Source organism: Oscarella lobularis, chromosome 4 (assembly GCF_947507565.1).
Source record: "Oscarella lobularis chromosome 4, ooOscLobu1.1, whole genome shotgun sequence".
Lineage (NCBI taxonomy): Eukaryota > Metazoa > Porifera > Homoscleromorpha > Homosclerophorida > Oscarellidae > Oscarella > Oscarella lobularis.
The window spans coordinates 1212071-1230263 of NC_089178.1; the positions used below are offsets into that span (position 1 = coordinate 1212071).

Genomic DNA, 18193 nt, shown 5'->3' on the forward strand with positions numbered 1-18193 from the left:
CGCAGCCGCAGCCCGCAGAGTGCGCGCGCACATGGCTAGTCGCGAACGACGATCGCGTCGAAGCTCGTCTCCGAGTCTTCGCAAAGGCTACGAAAGAGACGCGGCAGTGCGGCGTTCTGACGATCACGACGACGGACGACGGCATCGAGACGAAAGACGAAGAAGCCGAAGTCGATCTCCAACGCGACGTCGTAGGTCGAGATCGCGCGAGCGAGACAGGAACGAGCGTCGTCGTCGTCGGGACCGCGACGGACTCGAACGAAGCGAAAAGTAGGTCTCATAGTTCGATCGATCACATTTACAGTAACGACATTTATCGCCAGTGAAAGGTTTGGTAAAGACGTAGAAGAAGAAAAGGTCGACGACGCCGAAGAAAACAAAGACAAACCCGATTTTGGTCTCTCCGGTAAGCTAGCTCAAGACACGAATACGTATCGGGTAAGTACTAAAATTAAAATCAAAATTATTTATTGATTTTTTCTTTATTATAAGGGTGTCGTAATAAAGTATAGCGAGCCGCCTGAAGCGAAAGTTCCGAAGAAGCGATGGCGATTTTATCCCTTCAAAGGGGACGAATCGCTGAGTAAGTGGATCACATCATAACGTTCGTTGCCTACCCTAGTAGGATATCTATCTGCCTTAGGTACACTGTACATTCACAGGCAAAGTGCTTACCTCATCGGTCGCGACAAAGATGTAAGACACTAGTGTGTCATCCAGAACAGGAATGATGAAGTCTTATTGATTCTAGATCTGTGATATTCCCATGCATCATCCGTCGATTTCGAAGCAGCATGCCGTACTTCAATATCGGCTTGTTGACCACGAGAAACCCGACGGTTCGATGGTCAAAAAAGTCAAGTAAGTGATCCTCGCCAGTCGTCTTGTTTGATGACACGCATCTAGACCTTATGTCATCGATTTGGAGTCAACCAATGGAACGTATGTGAATAACAATCGAATTGATCCGTCTCGTTTTGTTGAACTATTTGAAAAGGCAAATGTCTATTTCCCTGATGATACCCTGCGCGGTAAAATCACTTTTTCTCTCTTTTAGGATATGTTAAAATTTGGCTTCAGTTCTCGCGAATACGTTCTCCTTCACGAACATTCCGCAGACAACGAATAAACGAAAAGAGTAAAAAAGGTAGAATATGTCTATAAAAAAATAGAATGCAAATGCACACAGGCCACGTCTTCTACCCATTTGGCAGGAGTAAAATTTGTACAAAAGAAGAAAGAAAAAAATATGCGTTTTCGTTAGTTGAAATAGACGACGACTGCCGTAGCGTTATCTTCCAAGTGATTGCGATCCATTCCGGCCAGACCCGCTTTGACGAGCGCTTTCGCTGCGCGCGTCGGATCGCGTTGCTGCTCGACGATATCGACCGCTTCCCTATTCGTTATTCCATCCCACACACCGTCTGACGCGAGGATGAGAAACTGGAAAGGGGTAGAAGAGAGAAAATTGGCAACGCCCACCACTGTAAACACGATTTGCATTCGTTTTGGACCCCTCCCTCTTACCTTGTCTCTGCTCGTTAGAACGATGTCTTGAATTTCGGGCTCGGCACTGCATCCGAGCGAGTGAGCGAACGTGTCGCCAATCGATCGCGAAACGCAGAGTCCCGGCAAGCGCTACGTCAAAAGGAGATGAGCATGGGATAAGAACAAGGTGACGTAATTCTTACTTGCACTGGTCCAGGATTCCATATTCTATTCGGTCCAATCAACTGTTCCCTGTGCACGTAAGAAAGAGAATCGATTACTCTACGATACTGATACTTTTTTCCCTCGGTGGCCCGACGACACGCGCGGACCACCAATGCGTGGCCGCCGATCGATCGATACTGGCGATAGGCGACGCCCCGTCGGCGCCGCGCCCCCCACAGGAAGAGAGGAAGAGAGGTGTACGTACCCACTGCGATAGGGCTCGACTTTGCCGCCTGCACGACGAACGCGCTGCGCTTCGCGCGGATCATCGCAGTTGTGATCGCGCGTCAGCGCAGCGACGCCCATCTTTCCGCTAGCGTCCTTGCGTCCGATAATCGCTCGCGTATCGCCGACGCAACCGATGACGAGCTCGCCGACCGCTCGATTGATGACCGCGTACGTCGCAGTCGTTCCGCTCAGCGACGCGTCGATCGATCCGTTGACAATCGCGGCGTGCGTGCGTGTGCACGCTTGTTTCATCGACGTTTTTCGATCGCTAGCAAAGTCTTTCGCGCGTTCGATCTTTTCGTAGAGAAGATCGCGAGCTTGGTGGGCGACTGCCTTTCCGTTGGCGCCGTGTCCGTCGAGAACGCTCACGTAGAGATCGCCTGTCGACTTCATCTGCTGAATCTTGAACGTGTCTTGGTTTTCGAGCTTTCGTCCCGTGTCCGTGTAACCGCCGGCGCGAACGCTCGTCGCCGCTTTGGGCGCCGGTTCGTTTCGGCCGCACGGTCCCGCCCGGGAAGCCCGCAAAACGGAGTAACCTTCACGCGACATTTCGACGCCTCGACTCGACACCCCGAAGTGCGATTAGCTGCAAGCACGAGACCTTTTGAAACTCCTCCTCCTGTTCCTCCTCCACTTGCTAATCGAATTCTTATGTCTTTATTATTATCTCACAATAGAGCGCCAGAGAGTCTGCGCCGAAAATAATAGAAAAAATGAATCTATATCTATCTATATCGTAGACGAAGGTAATTGTCTCGGTATATTGTACATGCGTTCTTTTTCGATTTCAAAATCTTCCAGGCGCTGACGAAGAGAAATCTTCTGCTTGATCGTCGCCGAGAGCATGCTTTCGAGTGTGCGCCGCTCATTCTCCGATTCTTCGAGTCGCAGCTGCAATTCGGTCAACTGAGACACATATTCGTCGCAGCGATTCGCAAAAACCGATCTCATGTGACCGTATTCGCTTTCGCGTTTCCGAGCGTCCTTCAATTCCAAGCGAAGCTGCTCGATAATCTCCTCAAGAATTTTTCTATCGCTTTCAAATCGACTTCGAGCATTCTCCACGGCCGTTTCAGCGGACGTCCTCAACGCCTTCATCAGAACTTTCATCGTCACGACTTCCTCCTCTTTGACGCAGAGCTGACGCTGAAGACGACCCACTTTCTCTTGCAGCGCCTCCACTTTATCATCGTCCTCAACGAGATCCTCCTTGTGAGCCGCCTCGGCGACAGCAGAAGCGGCGGCAGACGTAGAAAACGACGACGACGAACGTTTCAACGAACGACGCGATCGTTCGAGCGACAATTCGACGGTCCGTTCGACGGCACGCTTGAGCGCAACGCCTCGCTGTTTGACGCGAGCAATCGTTTGCAGACACATCGTACCGACGCTCAGAGACGACGACTCCAATTCCGTCGTCGTTTCATCGTCGTCGTCGTCATCGTCGTCGTCGGCGACATCGCCGTTCATAAGACAAACGTATCGATAAAGTTTCTTCAGTTCGCCGCAAACGACGTCGACGTCGTGTCTCGCCCGCTCGAGATTCGCCTCGACGTCGTTCCGCGCCGTCGTCTCGCGCTTGCATTCGGTCGCCAGTTCGTCCAAGCGAGTCGCCTGTTCGCCGACGAGCGCGCGAGCTTCGTTCAGATCGCGTTCGAGCGACGCCATTCGATTGGCGGCGACGCGTTCGACGTCGTGAACGCCGCCGTCAAGTCCTTTTAGTCGTACGCCGAGCGACGCGAGCTGCGCTTCGAGATTCGAAATCGTGGTTCGATGCTGCTCGTCCTTCCCTTCGTAGGCTCCTACTTTCGTTTTTAGGTGTTCGATCTCTTCTGTTGAACTCGCCTCGAGTTTTGCGAGAGCGTGTCGCACTTCGGCTAATTCTCTCTCCGTCTTGAGCTGCTTCGAAACGATCTCCGGCGTCGCGTCGACGCATCGACGTCGTCGCGTCGATTCTAGCTCGTCGACGAGCCGACTTCGTTCCTCTCGAAGCGACTGCACTTCGTCCTCCAATCGCATCACACGCGACGGATCGACGTCGACGGAATGAAGCAATTCATCCGATAGGCAACTCGCACTTATTGCAGCATCCGTTTCATCTCGTCCCAATTGAGGATTGTCGTCGTCGTGAACGGAGGAGGCGACTGGTAACGATTCCCTTGCTGTGACGGCGGCGACCAATTGCTCTTCGATTTCTCGTCTCGCTTTACGCTCTTCCGTTAGAGTGTCGAACATCTGGGCGGCACGTTGCTCGACCAATTGCCGTTCGATGGCCGTCGATTGAACTTGCTCTTCCAGCGTTTCCGCTTCCGTCTGGAGGGAGGCGTTCAAGTCGCGCAGGCTCTCGCATTCGGCTTCGAGTGCGCGAAATCGCGATAGTTTTTCGCTCAGGACATTGGCGTCGGCATCGAGTTCGCGATTGAGTTGCGCGAGACGAGTCTCGTTGCCGCGCACTTGTCGCAATTCGGTGGCGAGACGACGTTCGTTCGATTTGACTCGTTCTAATTCGGTTGCCATGGTTTCGGCATCGGCGAAACGATCCGCGTCGATTCGATCCGCTTTTTTGACTGCTTTCAATTGGCTCTGCAATTCGCCGATGCGACCGTTCAACGCCGTCTCGCGACTCTCGCTCTCCTTCAGAAGACGCGTACGGATTTCGTCTGTGTCGCGTACGCGCCGATCCAATTCCCGTTGCATTTCAGCGAGAGTCTACATACGAGAAGATTTCGCTCCGCGTATCCTACTGACTACGTGTCTATATGTATATATGCTCTACCTCTTGTTTTGTGTGTAGATCTTCTCTCGCCGTTTCGTAGAGACTCTCGAGGCGCTCGTGCTCTTCTTCGAGTCGCTCTTTGTCTTGTAGTAAGGCGAGACCACACTGGGCCGCTTTCATTCGCTCGTCGGTTGCCTCTTCGAGTTCGTTTCGAAGGCGATCGAGTTCGGCGTGGAGAAGGAGAAGATTGTCCGAGTCATTTTGAGGCGACAGGAGAGTCGTCTCCGCCAGATGTGCCCCAAAATCCGCGTTCATGTTTCTGAAATAGGTTAGTGACCGTCTGTAAGCTATTCCATCCTCGATTTATTTGAAGGCCAGCCTACGTCATTATGAAGTGCGCTATGCGGCGAATCACCGTCAATCACGAGTCTTGTCTTGTGATAGTGTAGTGTAGCTCTTTTATACAACTCTGGAACCGTTGGAAATGGAATCGGACGACGAAGACGAAGCTATTAGTTCACTCCTCGGAAACGGAAAGCCGCCTCGAGACAGGCGAGTCGACAAGGACTTGCTCCTCCCTAAAAAATTCCTATTCTCTTCGCCTTTCTTCTCATCGCAGGTTCAATCTAGTCTACTGGATCATGTACGTACAGGGAATCGGCACTCTATTGCCGTGGAACATGTTTATCACGGCGCATACGGTGAACACGTTGTTCATGCACAGTTGATATAAAATGAAAAATTTTTTTGACGAACTTTTTCTCGCCACAGTACTTCGATTACAAATTGAAGAACGAGACCGGAACGAACGCTTCGGGACAATTTCAATATTCTTTCGAAAATTATTTCTCAGTGGGATTCATGATTCCCAATCTGTCGTTTCTCGCTTTGAACGTCTTCTTGAAGCACCAGTAAAAGAAGCAACGCTCGTTTGTCGAAGGCTTAGATTAATAATAATCTTTTGTCACAGTTTTTCTTTGAGACAACGATTCACCACTTCGATTCTGATAGTACTTAGTGGATTTGTCGTCACGGTGGCACTCGTTCCTCTAGACTCTTTTTCATGTACGAAAGAAACTTTTCTTCATTTCCTTATAAAAGTCTTTTTTATATTGTAGGGCAAAACGGCTTCTTTGGAGTTACCATGGTTATAGTTCTCTTCACGGCAGGTATATTATTGTTTTTCTCTCTCTCTCTCGATTATTGAAAATATTAGTTGGCGGAGCTGTGTATCAAAGCGGCGTCTTTGGTCTTGCTGGGATGTTTCAGGATCATAAATATACCAGTGCTGTCATGGCAGGACAGGTATGGAATTTCTTATTCTAATTGAGAAAGAGAGATGAAATCACTCTACTAGGGTCTGGCTGGGATATTTGCCTCGTTGGCAAGTATATTTTCTATTTTGGGTAACTTTGTTTCTGAGGGGAATTCCGTTTTTTTATTTATATATTGGTGTTTAGGTGGAAGTGGTCCTGAGGAGAGTGGCATTGCGTATTTCAGCTGTGGCATTTTTGTCCTTCTTGCCGCTATTGCAACGTTTTTTCTTCTGCATTATATTGTAAGGAATTAATTGCTTCTTCCCCGGGAAGAAATAGTCTAAGAGGTGAATTCTACTATGCAGAAGTTCTCTCAATTCTTTCTTCATCGACAAAAAGGCAAGAGTGGTAGGGGACGGGCATACACTCATCCCCTTAATAACCAAACTAGCTTCTATGGATGCAGTTGTCCAGCGCGCAGACGACGAAGAAGAAGAAGACAGAAAAGTGATCAGACCCAACTTCTGGTTCATATTCAAAAGGGTAAATATCATGTATATTTAATACATAGTAATATTGTGATGAAACAGATATGGAAACCTGCTTTGAACGTGTTTATCATCTTCTTCGTGACGTTGTCTATATTTCCAGCGATCACTTCGAATATAAAGTCAGTTGCTGCTCATCCTGACGCTAGTCCATGGACAGGTTAGAGGAATGACTGACTATTTTCGGTTTTTTTCTCAGTCGTCTTTCTCAGACGCCTATTTCACTCCTGTGACCTGTTTCCTTCTCTTCAACGCGTGCGATTTCACTGGAAGAACAATAGCTGCGTGGATTCCATTTGTAAGCAAATCAACTCTATCTTTATTTTTATTTTATCTCGTCCTTCCCTTCCTCTGCTTTAGATTTCATCCAAGTGGCTATGGCTTCCTTCATTTCTTCGTCTCGCATTTCTTCCTCTGTACGTCTTCTGCAATGTCCAGCCGCGAGACTCTCCAGTCGTCTTCAACAGTGACGTATTCCCTATTGTTTTTATGTTATTGATGGCCATATCGAACGGCTATCTCAGCACTCTAGCCATGATGTATGGCCCTAGGTACGTTGTCCCAATCACAGGCCTACGCACTTTCTCAGCGGGTCTTTTAGCTTCGTTTCTGACCACGAAAAGGAGACAGCCGGTACAATGATGGCGCTTTTCTTGGGCTTGGGTCTCGTTGCAGGTAGCGGCTTTTCTTTTGCCCTTGCCGCAATGATTAAACACATTGGGTGATTGCTTGCATCGAAATGAATTTTTATTGTCGCATTATCGTCAATAAAACAAAAAACTTGTGAAATTTAGGTGCAAAAAAAGCCAAAATCGTGTGCCCAAGGTGAAAAATTTAATTGAAAGGTATTGTTTATTGTGCTTGACTGATTATGTATTTTTTGAGCTTGGCTGCATTTAATTGAAGCAGTGTCGTCAGTCCGATCAAATCGCCGCTGATGTACGGAAGAGACGAGCTGCTGAGCTTGTGAAAATACCGGATGGAGCACACTCCGTCGCCCAATTTTTTGTCAGGGTAAACGGTATAGCCAGATGAGATACTCTAAAACACGAAAATTCGCGGTGGCGGCGGCGGCGGCGGCGGAACCACGAAGGACCTACTTCCGCTCTTATGCACTCTTTCGACGGAGGAAAGTCTTTGAAGTTGATTGAGGTAAAGGCAAGGGCATGATAGTCGCTAGATATCATATAATTAATTAATAAGCGAGTCTCCGCGTGCACTGTATGTACCTGCTACTAGTTGCCTTTCTCTTTGTTGCAAGCATGAGGAATTCCTTTGGCTGGCCTCCCTCTTCGGACGGCTGTAACACCAATCGAATAATACAGTCGTCAGCCGATTCCACGTGAACGACTTCGACTTTTCTAAGGCAACAAGGTAAGCTCGTCAACAGATCACACGATTACCGGCAAAGAATGTCCCATTTGGGTCTTTCTTTGAAATTGGTGATGCAGTCAAAGACCGCGTCCACGGGCAATTTGACGCTAAGTGATACGCATACCACAACGTCAGACGATTGTTCACATCTCTTGCATTGAACCTTGTGACGTCGTAGTTTATAATATAATTTAGTATACGTTTCACTTACGTTCCCGTCATCAGATACTGTCTTCCACGAGTCGTCTGGTATTGTGATGAGACCAGTCAAACGTTTAATGTTTTCCAAAGTCAAGTCAAGCTAAATAAGACGCGTGTGCGGATTTAATTAATTAATTGATTAGTTTTAGTACAGCTTGATCGTTTGACCACGTCAGCAATTCGCCCTTTGAATTAATCGATTTTCTTAAATTTGTCAGATATCACATAGATAAGAGTTAGGAGCTTGTACAGTAGTACCTGGCAAGGCGAGACCAATACCGGGCTTGTGCGTTATCATTCCTTAGTTTTTCCTCCTAAAAAAGCTTAGAAAACCACTACTAATTCTTCTTTTCTATGCCTTAGACTGCGGCCAAAGTTTCTCCGGCGGTATCGCTTCCCCGTTATCGTCAATTGCTTCGAAGGTGAAAAAGGCGCTGTTGATGTGACGATAGTCGCCTGAAATGCTTCTGGCATCGACTCGAACGCCAACCTCAAAACTGAAACGCCGAAAAATTATTCGAAAACGAAGAATCGTCGTCGTAGCCAAACCTGGTCGTAAAAACGGCATTCACGGACGATTTCAAAAAGACGCGATCGCCCACGTAGGCGGGCGCACGAAAAACGACCGAATCAACGGCCGTAGGAACGGGAGTCCGTTGGCAAACGCGACTAGAAAGAAACGTCAAGAATAGACGCCTCTATTGAAGGATATACCTAGCTGATATCATGGCCAGTGTTACCATCCACTCCATGATCTACGAAGAGGGATTCATTGCGATTTCTCCTTATGATATCTCATCTACTTGGCCTCCAAATGCCGTTTTATGGTGATTTGCGTGCTGAGGTAGAACCAGTTCTACGCTCTCTGCTTTCGTTCTTGCGACAGGTATGCCGTCTTTTTTAGACTTTTGTGCGGCGAGACTGAAATGTTTCGCTGACATTCGCTTGCTGATGCCAACCGACACCTCCTTTATTTCATGAGACAAAGCTCGTCTGAAAAAAAACCGTCATAGACTTTTAGCGGTGCGCGAGAAAAGCGTTCCTTACCGAATTCGTCGCCGTTCGTTTGCTAGTAAGTGTTCGATTCTCTCTTCTTCCGTGTTGACGGGAATAGGGTCCAATTGTACCTTTCCACCGTCAATAGGTCTGGCGACGAAAGTGAAATAAGCCTGGTAGCCAAAAGAAGAAGAATCGATTCACAGGAGCAGTTTGTTCAGCTAAGGTATACTTTGCACAAGGGTGCGACACTTCCTGTCTTCATGTTTTCAACAGAAACTTGAATTCCCAGCTCCATACTAGTACCAAAGGCTCGGTTGACTTTTGCTCTAAGCTGGACGACATTACCCTCTCTACACAACTGAATGAGATGCGGTTGGAAAAAAAAACACAAGAGGCTTACTTCACTCGATTTGATTCGAATTTCATGTTGTCCATGGCAACGGTGACGCAGGCCATTTTCGCGTGTCGTTCAGCTGTGGAACCATAGAACGCACAACGTCATCAAACGGCGCGCGCCCGCGCGGAGACGAACCTGACACGCACGAGCAAATATCCATCCATTTGAGCAAGACGCCGTAGAATCGTGCGCCCGTTTCGCCAACGTATTCCGACGTCACGATTTGATTCATTTCGACTTCCGTCGTATTCTTCGAGGCTGGTTCCTCCTCCGGCTCCCTAAGAGGATCCATCTTCTTTCGACTTTGCTAGCGCACGCGCTTTTGAGTATGCAACAGCAGATCGGTCTTCGTCGAAGCGATACGAATGAAGTATTCCGAGCGTGCGGTCGATGGACTATTGGTGAGTGGCAGTCACGAGTTTTGACGTTGAGAAAAAGCTCGCATCTTGCAAAGGAATGCGAAGCGCAACGGAAAATTCGAGCAAAATCGAGGTTTCCATGAACGCCGAGCACTTCCGAGTGCAAATCTGTGAATTCTACGCTTCGGACGAAGGAAAAGTCGTTCTAATCCCAATGAAAGACGAAGTAGTGACAGTGGAAACCAAAGGAGTCACAGTGAAAGGAGGAAGTCTTTCTTTACGCGAAGGTGACTGACGTCATATAAGACGGACTTAGTGACGTCAATGGGACTCTTCCATTGTACGTAGGAGATAGTTTTCATGTGGGGCCCGTTGTTTTTCATGTTGAACGCCTTCGGTGAGAATGCACGTGCTCACTACTCATAGCTTAGTCATAAGAATGCTTGGGTGTTATTTAGAAAGAGGCAATTGCCCCAAATTCCATTGATAACGGAAGTCCTCAGTTCAAAAGTAAAGTCACAACGAAGTCTGGGCTTCTTTTACAAATATAAGCCTTTTCTAGATATTAGTGAATGATAAGCCACTTCCGGTTTCAATTAGCAAAAGTAAGAATTTTGATTTGATTTCATCTTTTGACGTTGTAGTTCTTTCTCTCTCTCTCTCTCTCTCTCTCTTTTTGAGGTGATATAGCCATGCTACTTCCTTCTCTCGAAAAAACATCATGGAAACGAGAAGAAAGCATGACGTCACAGTGGGTGATATGCGTCGACGATTCTCCAAACAAAAACGTAGAACAAGCCATCGAGTACATGGTGAAACAGACGCGATTTCACGTATCGAGCGAAAACACGGCGACACTGAGAAGATATTTATTCGACGCCATCAACGTAAACGCGCAAAGAATTTAGACTCGATCTTTCCTCCTCATTGCAATATAGTTAATTCACCGAGACGAAGTCGACGCAATACTAGAAAAATTTATCGAACTCTATGAAGAATATCATGATCGAGCGACCGTTGCGCCGACGGAGATAAATCCCTCGCCCGAAGACGAACCCGTCGTTCGTATGCTATGCAAATTCGTCGGTCTTGATCAAGATTTTTCGTCGGTATTCTAATTAATTAAAAGCAAGGGGTTAGTTATGGAGATTCTCTGTGTTTTTAGCTTGTCCTTTGGCTCGAGCTCATCGAGTCTTTGGCCGTCGGCTCGTTGCATGTTCGATATGTGCTCCTCTCTGAAAAATTTCACGGTTATGCTTCCGGTCTGCTATTGACGGCGGATGACGCGGACGTGAAAACGAAAGTTTGTCGCATTTTGTCGCTCATGTCTAACACGATTCTTCCCGATCACGCGAAAGTATGCGTCAAACATTTGCGGTTTCTTTAGAAACGATGTTTTTTTCTTTTTTTTTAGCCTCCGCTGCATCTTAGCTATGTTGAGATTATACTGCGTAGTTTGGAGGGAAGCGATAGCGTGCATTTCGCGACGGCCGCCTGTCAGACTCTGGCAGCGATTGCTGAGGCGTTGTCGCTCAATTTGTGGCCTCGCAACGTCGGGTCTTTGTCGCTGGAGAATTGTTTGAGTCATAGGGCATTGCATGCTGTTGAGAGAGTCGTGAACGAGTGCGAAAGCGAAGAAGTCAGGAAGTCGTTGGCGAAGCTAAGTAAACTGAGATCTTTGACGTAAGAAGAATTTTTTTACGTAGACGAATTATGATTGATGTATCGCGCGTTGTGTCTGTCTAGTGTCTTGGGTTCAACGAGGACAACCACTGGTAGCCGGGAGAAGATGAGGTCTTCAGGGAGACGAAGAAAGAATTTGAATGCTGCTAGAAATAGCGATATTAAGGGAAACAGTGCGATTCCAATGACAGAACTTTCGACTGTAGTAGAATCAGAAACACGCGATAAAGTGACTGCAGTAGCTTTGCAGGAGGAAAGCGTACAGACGAAGGAGACCGAAGATACGGTATCTGCTCCTACAGATGAACTTCCTGCTGAAAATAAGTCGGAGTCGGAGTCGCACTGTGAATCAGAAAAGACTTCCACTTGTAGAAATTCTAATGAAGAGAATGAAATGAAGGGGGAGAGTGAAAATAAGCCACCAGGAGTAGTGTTTCAGAGCAAAGCTGGAGAGCAAGAAGGAAGCGAGAAAACTAACGATATCCCAACGGAAAAAGAAGCAGATCAGTCAGTAAAGATTCCTTCCTCCGAAGTATCTCAGGGTGAACCAGAAGAGAGCTCGAAAGAGATCCCAGGAGAAGGCCAGAATGTGGACGTCCTTGTAGTCGCAGAGGAGCAGAAGACACCCTCTGTTGTCACTAAGGAGTCTCCGAGCTCTCCTCTCGATGTCGCCCGGAAAGAAACCGAGGATACGGTAGCAAAAGATGATGAAGAAAATTGGGCCAGGAAAAAGGTAATACTTCTTTTGATTTTCTTTATCATTATAGTCTTTTGCTTTTAGACGAGAAAGAGCTGGGTGGCTAGCAAAGACTTTGTTCCTTGTATGCTTTCCGACGTAAGAGCCAGTTTGTACATGAATTCGACAGCACGTTTGCACAACACTTCGTTTTAGAGAAACCTAGCTGATGAAATACGAGCAGAAACGCCTGCCTTCAAAGCTGCTTTAGAGAAAAGAAAGAACGTTAGTTTCGTCACATCGAATCGTTTAGACAAAGAGGATCCTTTTGTGTAGGCGTTGGACTCGATTCTTTACAAGTGCATGGGAGGACTGAATAGCGCGACGCTTAGGGAAATTCTGCGTGACGATGTGAAGGATCTGGAAGTGGCTGCTGCACTCAATCTGCTAACGGCACTGTCGTGTGTCAAGTAAGTGAACGAACGGGATATATAATGAGCTAAAACAAATATTGTCTTGTCCTGAAGAGAATCAATGTGGGATACTCAATCACTGCATTGCATTTTTGAGGTTCTGGGAAAATTTGTTGTTGAGCCGCAACTCGGGTAATGAGGATTTATTGTTTCAACTGACAACAAGTGATTTTTATTTTTATTTTTCAAGACACAATGTAGAAGCTTGTGACATATTTCGCTATTTTCTACATATATTCGAATCGGCTGATTCTGCAGAAGAAGCGACTGTCGGATCATGCTACGAACTACTGAAAAATCTGCACGGAAAACTAGTGAAACTGCTTGGAAACGTTGCGTTTTTGAGTCCAATGGAAAGCGGGCAGGACGAAGCGCTACTAGCTAGGCACAGTTTGCTTGCGTCGCTTGAGCAAGTTTTTACATTCTAGTTTTTTATGAATATATCTAAAGGAAAACACACACGCGTGTTCCAAATCCCGGATACCGGCAGCCATGTTGGCCGTTTTCGACCGCATTCTCAATTATCTTCGAGGATCGCCCCAACCGCCTCAAGAATCGTCCGTCGACGTCGTAGAAAACTCGAGCGCAGTCGAACGACGAGAACATCGCGGCACAATCACGAGCATTGCAGAAAATCACGGAATGATCGACCACACGATCGCATTCTTCGTCGAATCGCTCGTCGGCGACGAATTTCCAGACGTCGGCGACCTCGTCGACGTCGTGGCGACGCGACGACGCCGTTTCGACGGCTGGCGCGCCGTTCGCGTGCGTCTCGTTCAACGTCAATGGCCCGACCCGGAAGCGGAGCCGGAAATCGACGACGCTCCTCAATCGCTCATCGGAAAAATCTCCTCTATCACCGACGTTTACGGTTACGTAAACGGCGATCGAATTTTATTTGAATTCGACGCGCTCGTCGCCGGCTACGTCCCGGCTGTCGCCGATTGGGTCAAAGTCGACGTCAAGGCGAATCCCGCTAGTGAGATCACGTGGTTCGCCTATCGGGTTGAACCGTTGCGCGTGCGCAGTTTGTGTGGGCGGGTTCGGTATTTTGGCGCGCCGCGCGGCGCCAAGGAGCGCGGATATGTTGGGCGCGACGTCTATTTTCATAAGAGTGCGTGCGTCGACGGGTTTGTGCCGGCGAACGGGGAATCGGTCAGGGTGAGAGCCGTGGAGTCCGGGCACAAGAAATCAAAGTGGCGTGCCTTGAGAGTGGAACCACTTGTAGCTACGAGTAGTGTTGCAACGGAGGAGTAATAAATGAAGTCGTTCATTTGGACATTAATTAATTTAGTATTTCTTACAGTGGCGAGGCGGTTCAATCATCTTTTAATCATGGTATCGATGTCAATCAGGTAAATGATGTAGGAGAGATTTTTGCTGGGCAAGTCAAAGTTACGTCCATTCCGCTCAAGTAAGATCTCTCTATCCACCACGTGGGAGGTGGAAAAAACGGGCCCGGACCTCGCGCTCTTGTAGGAACGGCAATAGCGAGCCAGTTAACCTAATTGATTGCAGTGTGCTTGACGGAAAAGTTCTCGTGACTGTGCACGCAGAGAATGTTTTGCCTCCCGTCGATCTTCCCTACGAATTGTCTCCAGGATCTTCGTGCATTCTTCAATGTTCTGTCTTCGGATGGTAACAATCTTTTCTAAGAATCCATTTCACTTTTTTTGTCTTTCTCGCATAGCGGTCTCGGTTGTTTTTGGAGTAAAGTTTCGCTGCGTTTCGATGGCTTTGACATTGACTTGTTTATTAACGTCCAAGTGGTCGATCCACTGGAAGCGGTCGTCGCCCCCGTCGAGCCGTATCGGCCACAGAAACGCTTAGGATTGGGTCGCGGCGTTCGCGGTGGGAGAGTGAACGAAGAACGAACGCTCGTTGTACCAGGGCAAAGACCACAATTGTACGCAGCCAATAGAACGGATGACAAATGACTCTGTATTGTATTTTTAGCGTTGAAGTTCGTTTGCCGCGGAAGCTTATGCTGTACGACGTGCCTGATAGCGTAAGAGAGGGCTTTGCTAGTAGGAAGGATATCTTTACTATTTTACCCGTTTTGGCTCAGGTACTTATTAGATTGGCGGTCAATTTTTTTCCTATAAATGAGACTTCTCTTTTAGCCCCTATCGCTTAGAAGTTATTCTCAACGATTTTCCGCATTGCTCTACGCTGAAGAACTGGAAATGGAAAGGACAATAAAACAATATGCAATACCTGACGTAAGACACATAGACTACTTGAAAAAAGCATCGAATATATGCGACTACAGGCGGAAATGCGACAAGTAGGCGATTACCTCAAATTGGTTGTTCCCGGCTTGACTGAAAGACGTCCCTCGCTTCTTGTTGGCGACAAAGTTTACGCTTCTCTCCCAGGTATACATTTCGTTTCTCTTTTTGCATCCTATAACTCTCTTTCCCCTCTTCACAAGGAGCCGACGAGACAGTGCCTCACTATGAGGGATTTATTCACGAGGTTTTTCTGTGGAGCCCTATTCGCGCTTTATACACTTTTTCTCTCTCTCTCTCTCTAGATTCAAGGAGAGAGCGTTTTACTGAAATTCTCCAACTCGTTTCACAAGCGATTTCGCAACGACAACTATCACGTAGACTTTTGCTTTGGCAGGCAAGCACACCATGACGCCCCAACAATTTTTAATTAATTAATTAACGAAACGATAAAAGGACGCCACTTCGCAGATGCCATCAAGCCGTCGAATTCATCAGGCAACTCGGAAGCGAATGTAATAGTTTAGCTACGAATAGGCAGTTTTTTCGGCTACTGTACTATAGTTCTTTTTCCCACCGCTGTTGATCCGAAGCCGCCCGTTGCTTCCGTGCGTCTTTTCGTTGATCTAAGCGCCGGACTTCGTCCGCCAGATTTTCTCAATAATTGTCTCAATACGCGACAAAAGGAAGCGGTTCAGAGAATAGTGGCCGCTCGAGGTCGACCGGCTCCCTACGTCGTATTTGGGCCGCCGGGAACCGGAAAAACCGTTACGCTTGTCGAAGCAATACTTCAGGTACTCTGTACTACATACGTAGTTTAGTTTCTATAACGTAAAGGATTTCAGGTTTTTTATCGGATCCCGTTTAGCCGTATACTCGTAACAGCTCCTTCGAATAGCGCGGCGGATTTGTTGGTACTGCGCTTGATGCCTGTGTACCCATGCATAATTACTACATGTATACGTATAGGCACTTCGTTTATGTGCCACCCAATGTTTTTCTCAGGGCGATTTAGCAAGATTGAACGCCTATCAGAGGTTATCCGAGGTAGAGCTCTGTCTCTCTCCTCTCTCTCTCTCTCTCTCTCTGTTAATTGTAGAATTATTATTTCTCACAGTCTCCTGAAGCTCTGCTGCCTTTTTGTCATACTGCTGACGAACTTGAAACATTTGCCTATTATCGAATTGTCGTCACAACGTGCGTCTCGTCGGGAATCTTTTACTCTTTCGGTCTGCAGCAGGATCACTTTACTCACGTTTTTGTAGATGAGGTGCAAAGCCACAAGAGAAAAAGATTTTTAAGTATTTCTGTAAGAATATAGGCTGGTCAGTCAACTGAACCGGAATGTTTGATACCTGCTCTGTATTGTGCTGGTCAACACGGTCAGGTACTGTACGTCACTTTTTAGAATAGATCCAGTCACCTTCTTCTTTTCTTCTAGTGTGTCTTGGCTGGCGATCCATATCAACTTGGCCCTGTTCTAATGTCGAAAATAGCTGACGTGCACGGACTTCAACTTTCCTTGTTGGAACGTCTGACCAAACGCCCGGCGTATCGTCGCAACGACGAGTTTGCTTCAGTAGGGGGATTTAATCCTTGCTTGGTATTCGCAGTTGTGTATGTACAGCAGACAGATTGACTGATGGTTTTGCTAGGTGACAAAGTTAATTGACAATTATCGTTCTCATCGTAGTATTCTAGAAGTGCCGTCGAGACTGTTTTATGACGCAGAGCTCCGACCCTGTGCTCCTATCTCAAGGTTAGTTCCTTAATTAGGAGAGTTATATATATTTTACTTGTGTTGTTGTTGGCAGAATTGGATCTCTCTGTAATTGGCCGGCTCTTCCGTGTCAGCCCAACTTTCCGATCATTTTTCACGGAATCAAGGTAAGCTACTAAAGATTGCCTATATGGTAAAAATCTATTCTTTAGGGAGAGGATCTTCGTGAGGGGACCAACCCGTCTTGGTTCAATCCTGCTGAAGCGGTTCAGGTATCGAGAGGATCAGGCACTCGGACTTTATCAGTTCATACAGTGGGGTCAGAAAGTTTTCGGCACATTTAAGATTAACATAGTTTATACCTTGACGATACAATCTGTACACTACTAGCCCCCAAACACTGTTTAGTGCCGAAAAACACGTTTAGAAACCCTTGGTGCCCGGTACGCCTTTGTTTCAACTAGTAAAAAGGACAGGCTTTTTTACACTAACTGCAGTCAGGTGTTTTAAAAGCGATTTTACTAACTACTAGTATAAACAAAGTTGTCCCTATTATATCAGATACGTGGTCCTGGGGGTTTTGCTGATACGAACTATACGTATATTTACATATACTTTCCGAGTAAAGAAACTCATCAGATCGCACATGCATGATCTGAGTAAATTTGGATGGTGCCGAAAACTTTCTGACCCCACTGTATATGTGCGTTCTATTTAGGCACTCAAATACGCTTTGCAGTTGACCGGTAATGGCTCGGACGGTCCTCAGCTGAGTCTCCAGTGTCAAGACATTGGAATTATTACGCCATATCGTAAACAGGTTTTGTCACACTGACTTGCAACAATATCAGCTTTTTTTGAGTTCTGTTGGTGTGCTATAGGTTGAAAAAATTAGGTCTCTTTTGGAGCGGTTTGGAATTTCGGATATAAAAGTCATTTAAACACTTAGGCTGTGGCATGTGTAATTCAATTTTCTAGGTTGGCTCTGTAGAGGAATTTCAAGGACAGGAACGAAGAGCAATAATTCTGTCGACTGTATGCCTTTTCTTTATGTTGGAGCAGCTATTTATGATATGTTGTACTGTAAATTCAGGTTCGTTCAACGTCTTCCTTTTTGTCGTCCAATGAGCATTTTTGCCTGGGATTTGTTGGCAATCCGAAAAGATTCAACGTTGCTATCACACGAGCTGAAGCTCTTCTAATTGTCATTGGTAATCGTCAATTGTTGTCCAAGGTTTGACTGGAAGAATGAGTTTATGGCATTAAAGCTCTCTAATACGAATAATTTAGGATTCCTATTGGGAAGGTTTTATTGAGTTTTGCGAAAAGCACGGTGCTTGCATTGGGCATTAGCAATCAACATGTCATTCGTTTAAGGTAATATCGCTTGGACGTTTTAATGGCTGATCTGCCTATGCTTAGCGTTGTTATAATTAAAGCAGCTTTTTGTTGATAAGACATTGTTTGTTCTCATCATGATGGTAGCCCGCAGAAAACACAGTGCTTCATAGACAAACAAATAAGATGTCTAACTAACGAATACACGTAAGTTTTTAACTACACATAGTGAAGCTCTTCTACGCTTTGGAGGAATTGATCTTCTTTTCCGCTCCTCG

At 46.6% G+C, this 18193-nt stretch overlaps 7 protein-coding genes across 12 annotated transcripts; 4 read left to right on the forward strand and 3 right to left on the reverse strand.

The window, feature by feature from the left end:
• The first annotated feature begins 16 nt into the window (after nt 1-16).
• LOC136186325 (smad nuclear interacting protein 1-like) lies at nt 17-2366 on the forward strand. Of its 3 annotated transcripts, none has more exons than XM_065973618.1 (9): nt 17-270; nt 324-438; nt 493-583; nt 644-696; nt 752-861; nt 907-997; nt 1058-1147; nt 1190-1486; nt 1546-2366. In XM_065973618.1, the coding sequence occupies exons 1-7, from the start codon at nt 32-34 to the stop codon at nt 1127-1129; spliced, it is 771 nt and encodes a 256-aa protein (XP_065829690.1). In that variant the 5' UTR covers nt 17-31; the 3' UTR covers nt 1130-1147; nt 1190-1486; nt 1546-2366. The 3 variants fall into 3 exon arrangements, with proteins under 3 accessions (XP_065829690.1, XP_065829689.1, XP_065829688.1); XM_065973617.1 differs by having other exon boundaries at nt 1215-1486; XM_065973616.1 differs by having other exon boundaries at nt 1058-1486.
• Nucleotides 1076-2601, reverse strand: LOC136186324 (uncharacterized). The gene is made up of 4 exons (XM_065973614.1): nt 1919-2601; nt 1692-1740; nt 1528-1638; nt 1076-1443 (listed from the first exon to the last, which is right to left on the reverse strand). The coding sequence occupies exons 1-4, from the start codon at nt 2488-2490 to the stop codon at nt 1261-1263; spliced, it is 915 nt and encodes a 304-aa protein (XP_065829686.1). The 5' UTR covers nt 2491-2601; the 3' UTR covers nt 1076-1260.
• On the reverse strand, nt 2599-5034 carry LOC136186315 (protein bicaudal D-like). Its single transcript, XM_065973602.1, has 2 exons — nt 4718-5034; nt 2599-4650 (listed from the first exon to the last, which is right to left on the reverse strand). The coding sequence occupies exons 1-2, from the start codon at nt 4970-4972 to the stop codon at nt 2671-2673; spliced, it is 2235 nt and encodes a 744-aa protein (XP_065829674.1). The 5' UTR covers nt 4973-5034; the 3' UTR covers nt 2599-2670.
• LOC136186320 (equilibrative nucleoside transporter 3-like) lies at nt 2758-7250 on the forward strand. 3 transcript variants are annotated; one of them, XM_065973610.1, is made up of 17 exons: nt 2758-3709; nt 3760-4676; nt 4736-4985; nt 5031-5209; nt 5277-5358; nt 5429-5568; nt 5628-5722; nt 5776-5826; nt 5874-5962; nt 6015-6063; nt 6118-6215; nt 6279-6321; nt 6380-6456; nt 6504-6621; nt 6674-6759; nt 6822-7012; nt 7063-7250. In XM_065973610.1, exons 4-17 carry the CDS (start codon nt 5142-5144, stop codon nt 7184-7186), a joined length of 1311 nt encoding a protein of 436 aa, XP_065829682.1. In that variant the 5' UTR covers nt 2758-3709; nt 3760-4676; nt 4736-4985; nt 5031-5141; the 3' UTR covers nt 7187-7250. The 3 variants fall into 3 exon arrangements, with proteins under 3 accessions (XP_065829682.1, XP_065829683.1, XP_065829681.1); XM_065973611.1 differs by having other exon boundaries at nt 2759-3709; nt 6279-6312; XM_065973609.1 differs by having other exon boundaries at nt 2761-3709; nt 6279-6312; nt 6365-6456.
• On the reverse strand, nt 7187-9971 carry LOC136186319 (acetyl-coenzyme A thioesterase-like). Its single transcript, XM_065973608.1, has 15 exons — nt 9568-9971; nt 9436-9508; nt 9265-9385; nt 9084-9205; nt 8840-9029; nt 8751-8791; nt 8586-8705; nt 8395-8533; nt 8295-8350; nt 8189-8240; nt 8047-8136; nt 7865-7998; nt 7691-7822; nt 7562-7637; nt 7187-7502 (listed from the first exon to the last, which is right to left on the reverse strand). The coding sequence occupies exons 1-15, from the start codon at nt 9722-9724 to the stop codon at nt 7314-7316; spliced, it is 1692 nt and encodes a 563-aa protein (XP_065829680.1). The 5' UTR covers nt 9725-9971; the 3' UTR covers nt 7187-7313.
• Nucleotides 9649-13080, forward strand: LOC136186317 (uncharacterized). Of its 2 annotated transcripts, XM_065973607.1 has the most exons (15): nt 9649-9833; nt 9887-10078; nt 10140-10188; nt 10250-10301; nt 10354-10396; nt 10473-10678; nt 10730-10900; nt 10957-11148; nt 11206-11474; nt 11538-12207; nt 12256-12309; nt 12367-12435; nt 12487-12620; nt 12678-12755; nt 12814-13080. In XM_065973607.1, the coding sequence occupies exons 1-15, from the start codon at nt 9761-9763 to the stop codon at nt 13049-13051; spliced, it is 2490 nt and encodes an 829-aa protein (XP_065829679.1). In that variant the 5' UTR covers nt 9649-9760; the 3' UTR covers nt 13052-13080. The 2 variants fall into 2 exon arrangements, with proteins under 2 accessions (XP_065829679.1, XP_065829677.1); XM_065973605.1 differs by lacking the exons at nt 9649-9833; nt 10140-10188 and having other exon boundaries at nt 9945-10078.
• A 32-nt stretch (nt 13081-13112) lies between these two features.
• LOC136186313 (RNA helicase Mov10l1-like) lies at nt 13113-18014 on the forward strand. Its single transcript, XM_065973598.1, has 24 exons — nt 13113-13879; nt 13933-14040; nt 14106-14264; nt 14317-14532; nt 14583-14694; nt 14750-14848; nt 14899-15004; nt 15061-15104; nt 15163-15254; nt 15314-15372; nt 15422-15651; nt 15703-15771; nt 15827-15904; nt 15975-16127; nt 16179-16244; nt 16299-16460; nt 16513-16616; nt 16672-16744; nt 16790-16849; nt 17296-17397; nt 17459-17509; nt 17556-17612; nt 17671-17811; nt 17868-18014. Exons 1-24 carry the CDS (start codon nt 13116-13118, stop codon nt 17928-17930), a joined length of 3168 nt encoding a protein of 1055 aa, XP_065829670.1. The 5' UTR covers nt 13113-13115; the 3' UTR covers nt 17931-18014.
• Nucleotides 18015-18193: the final 179 nt, after the last annotated feature.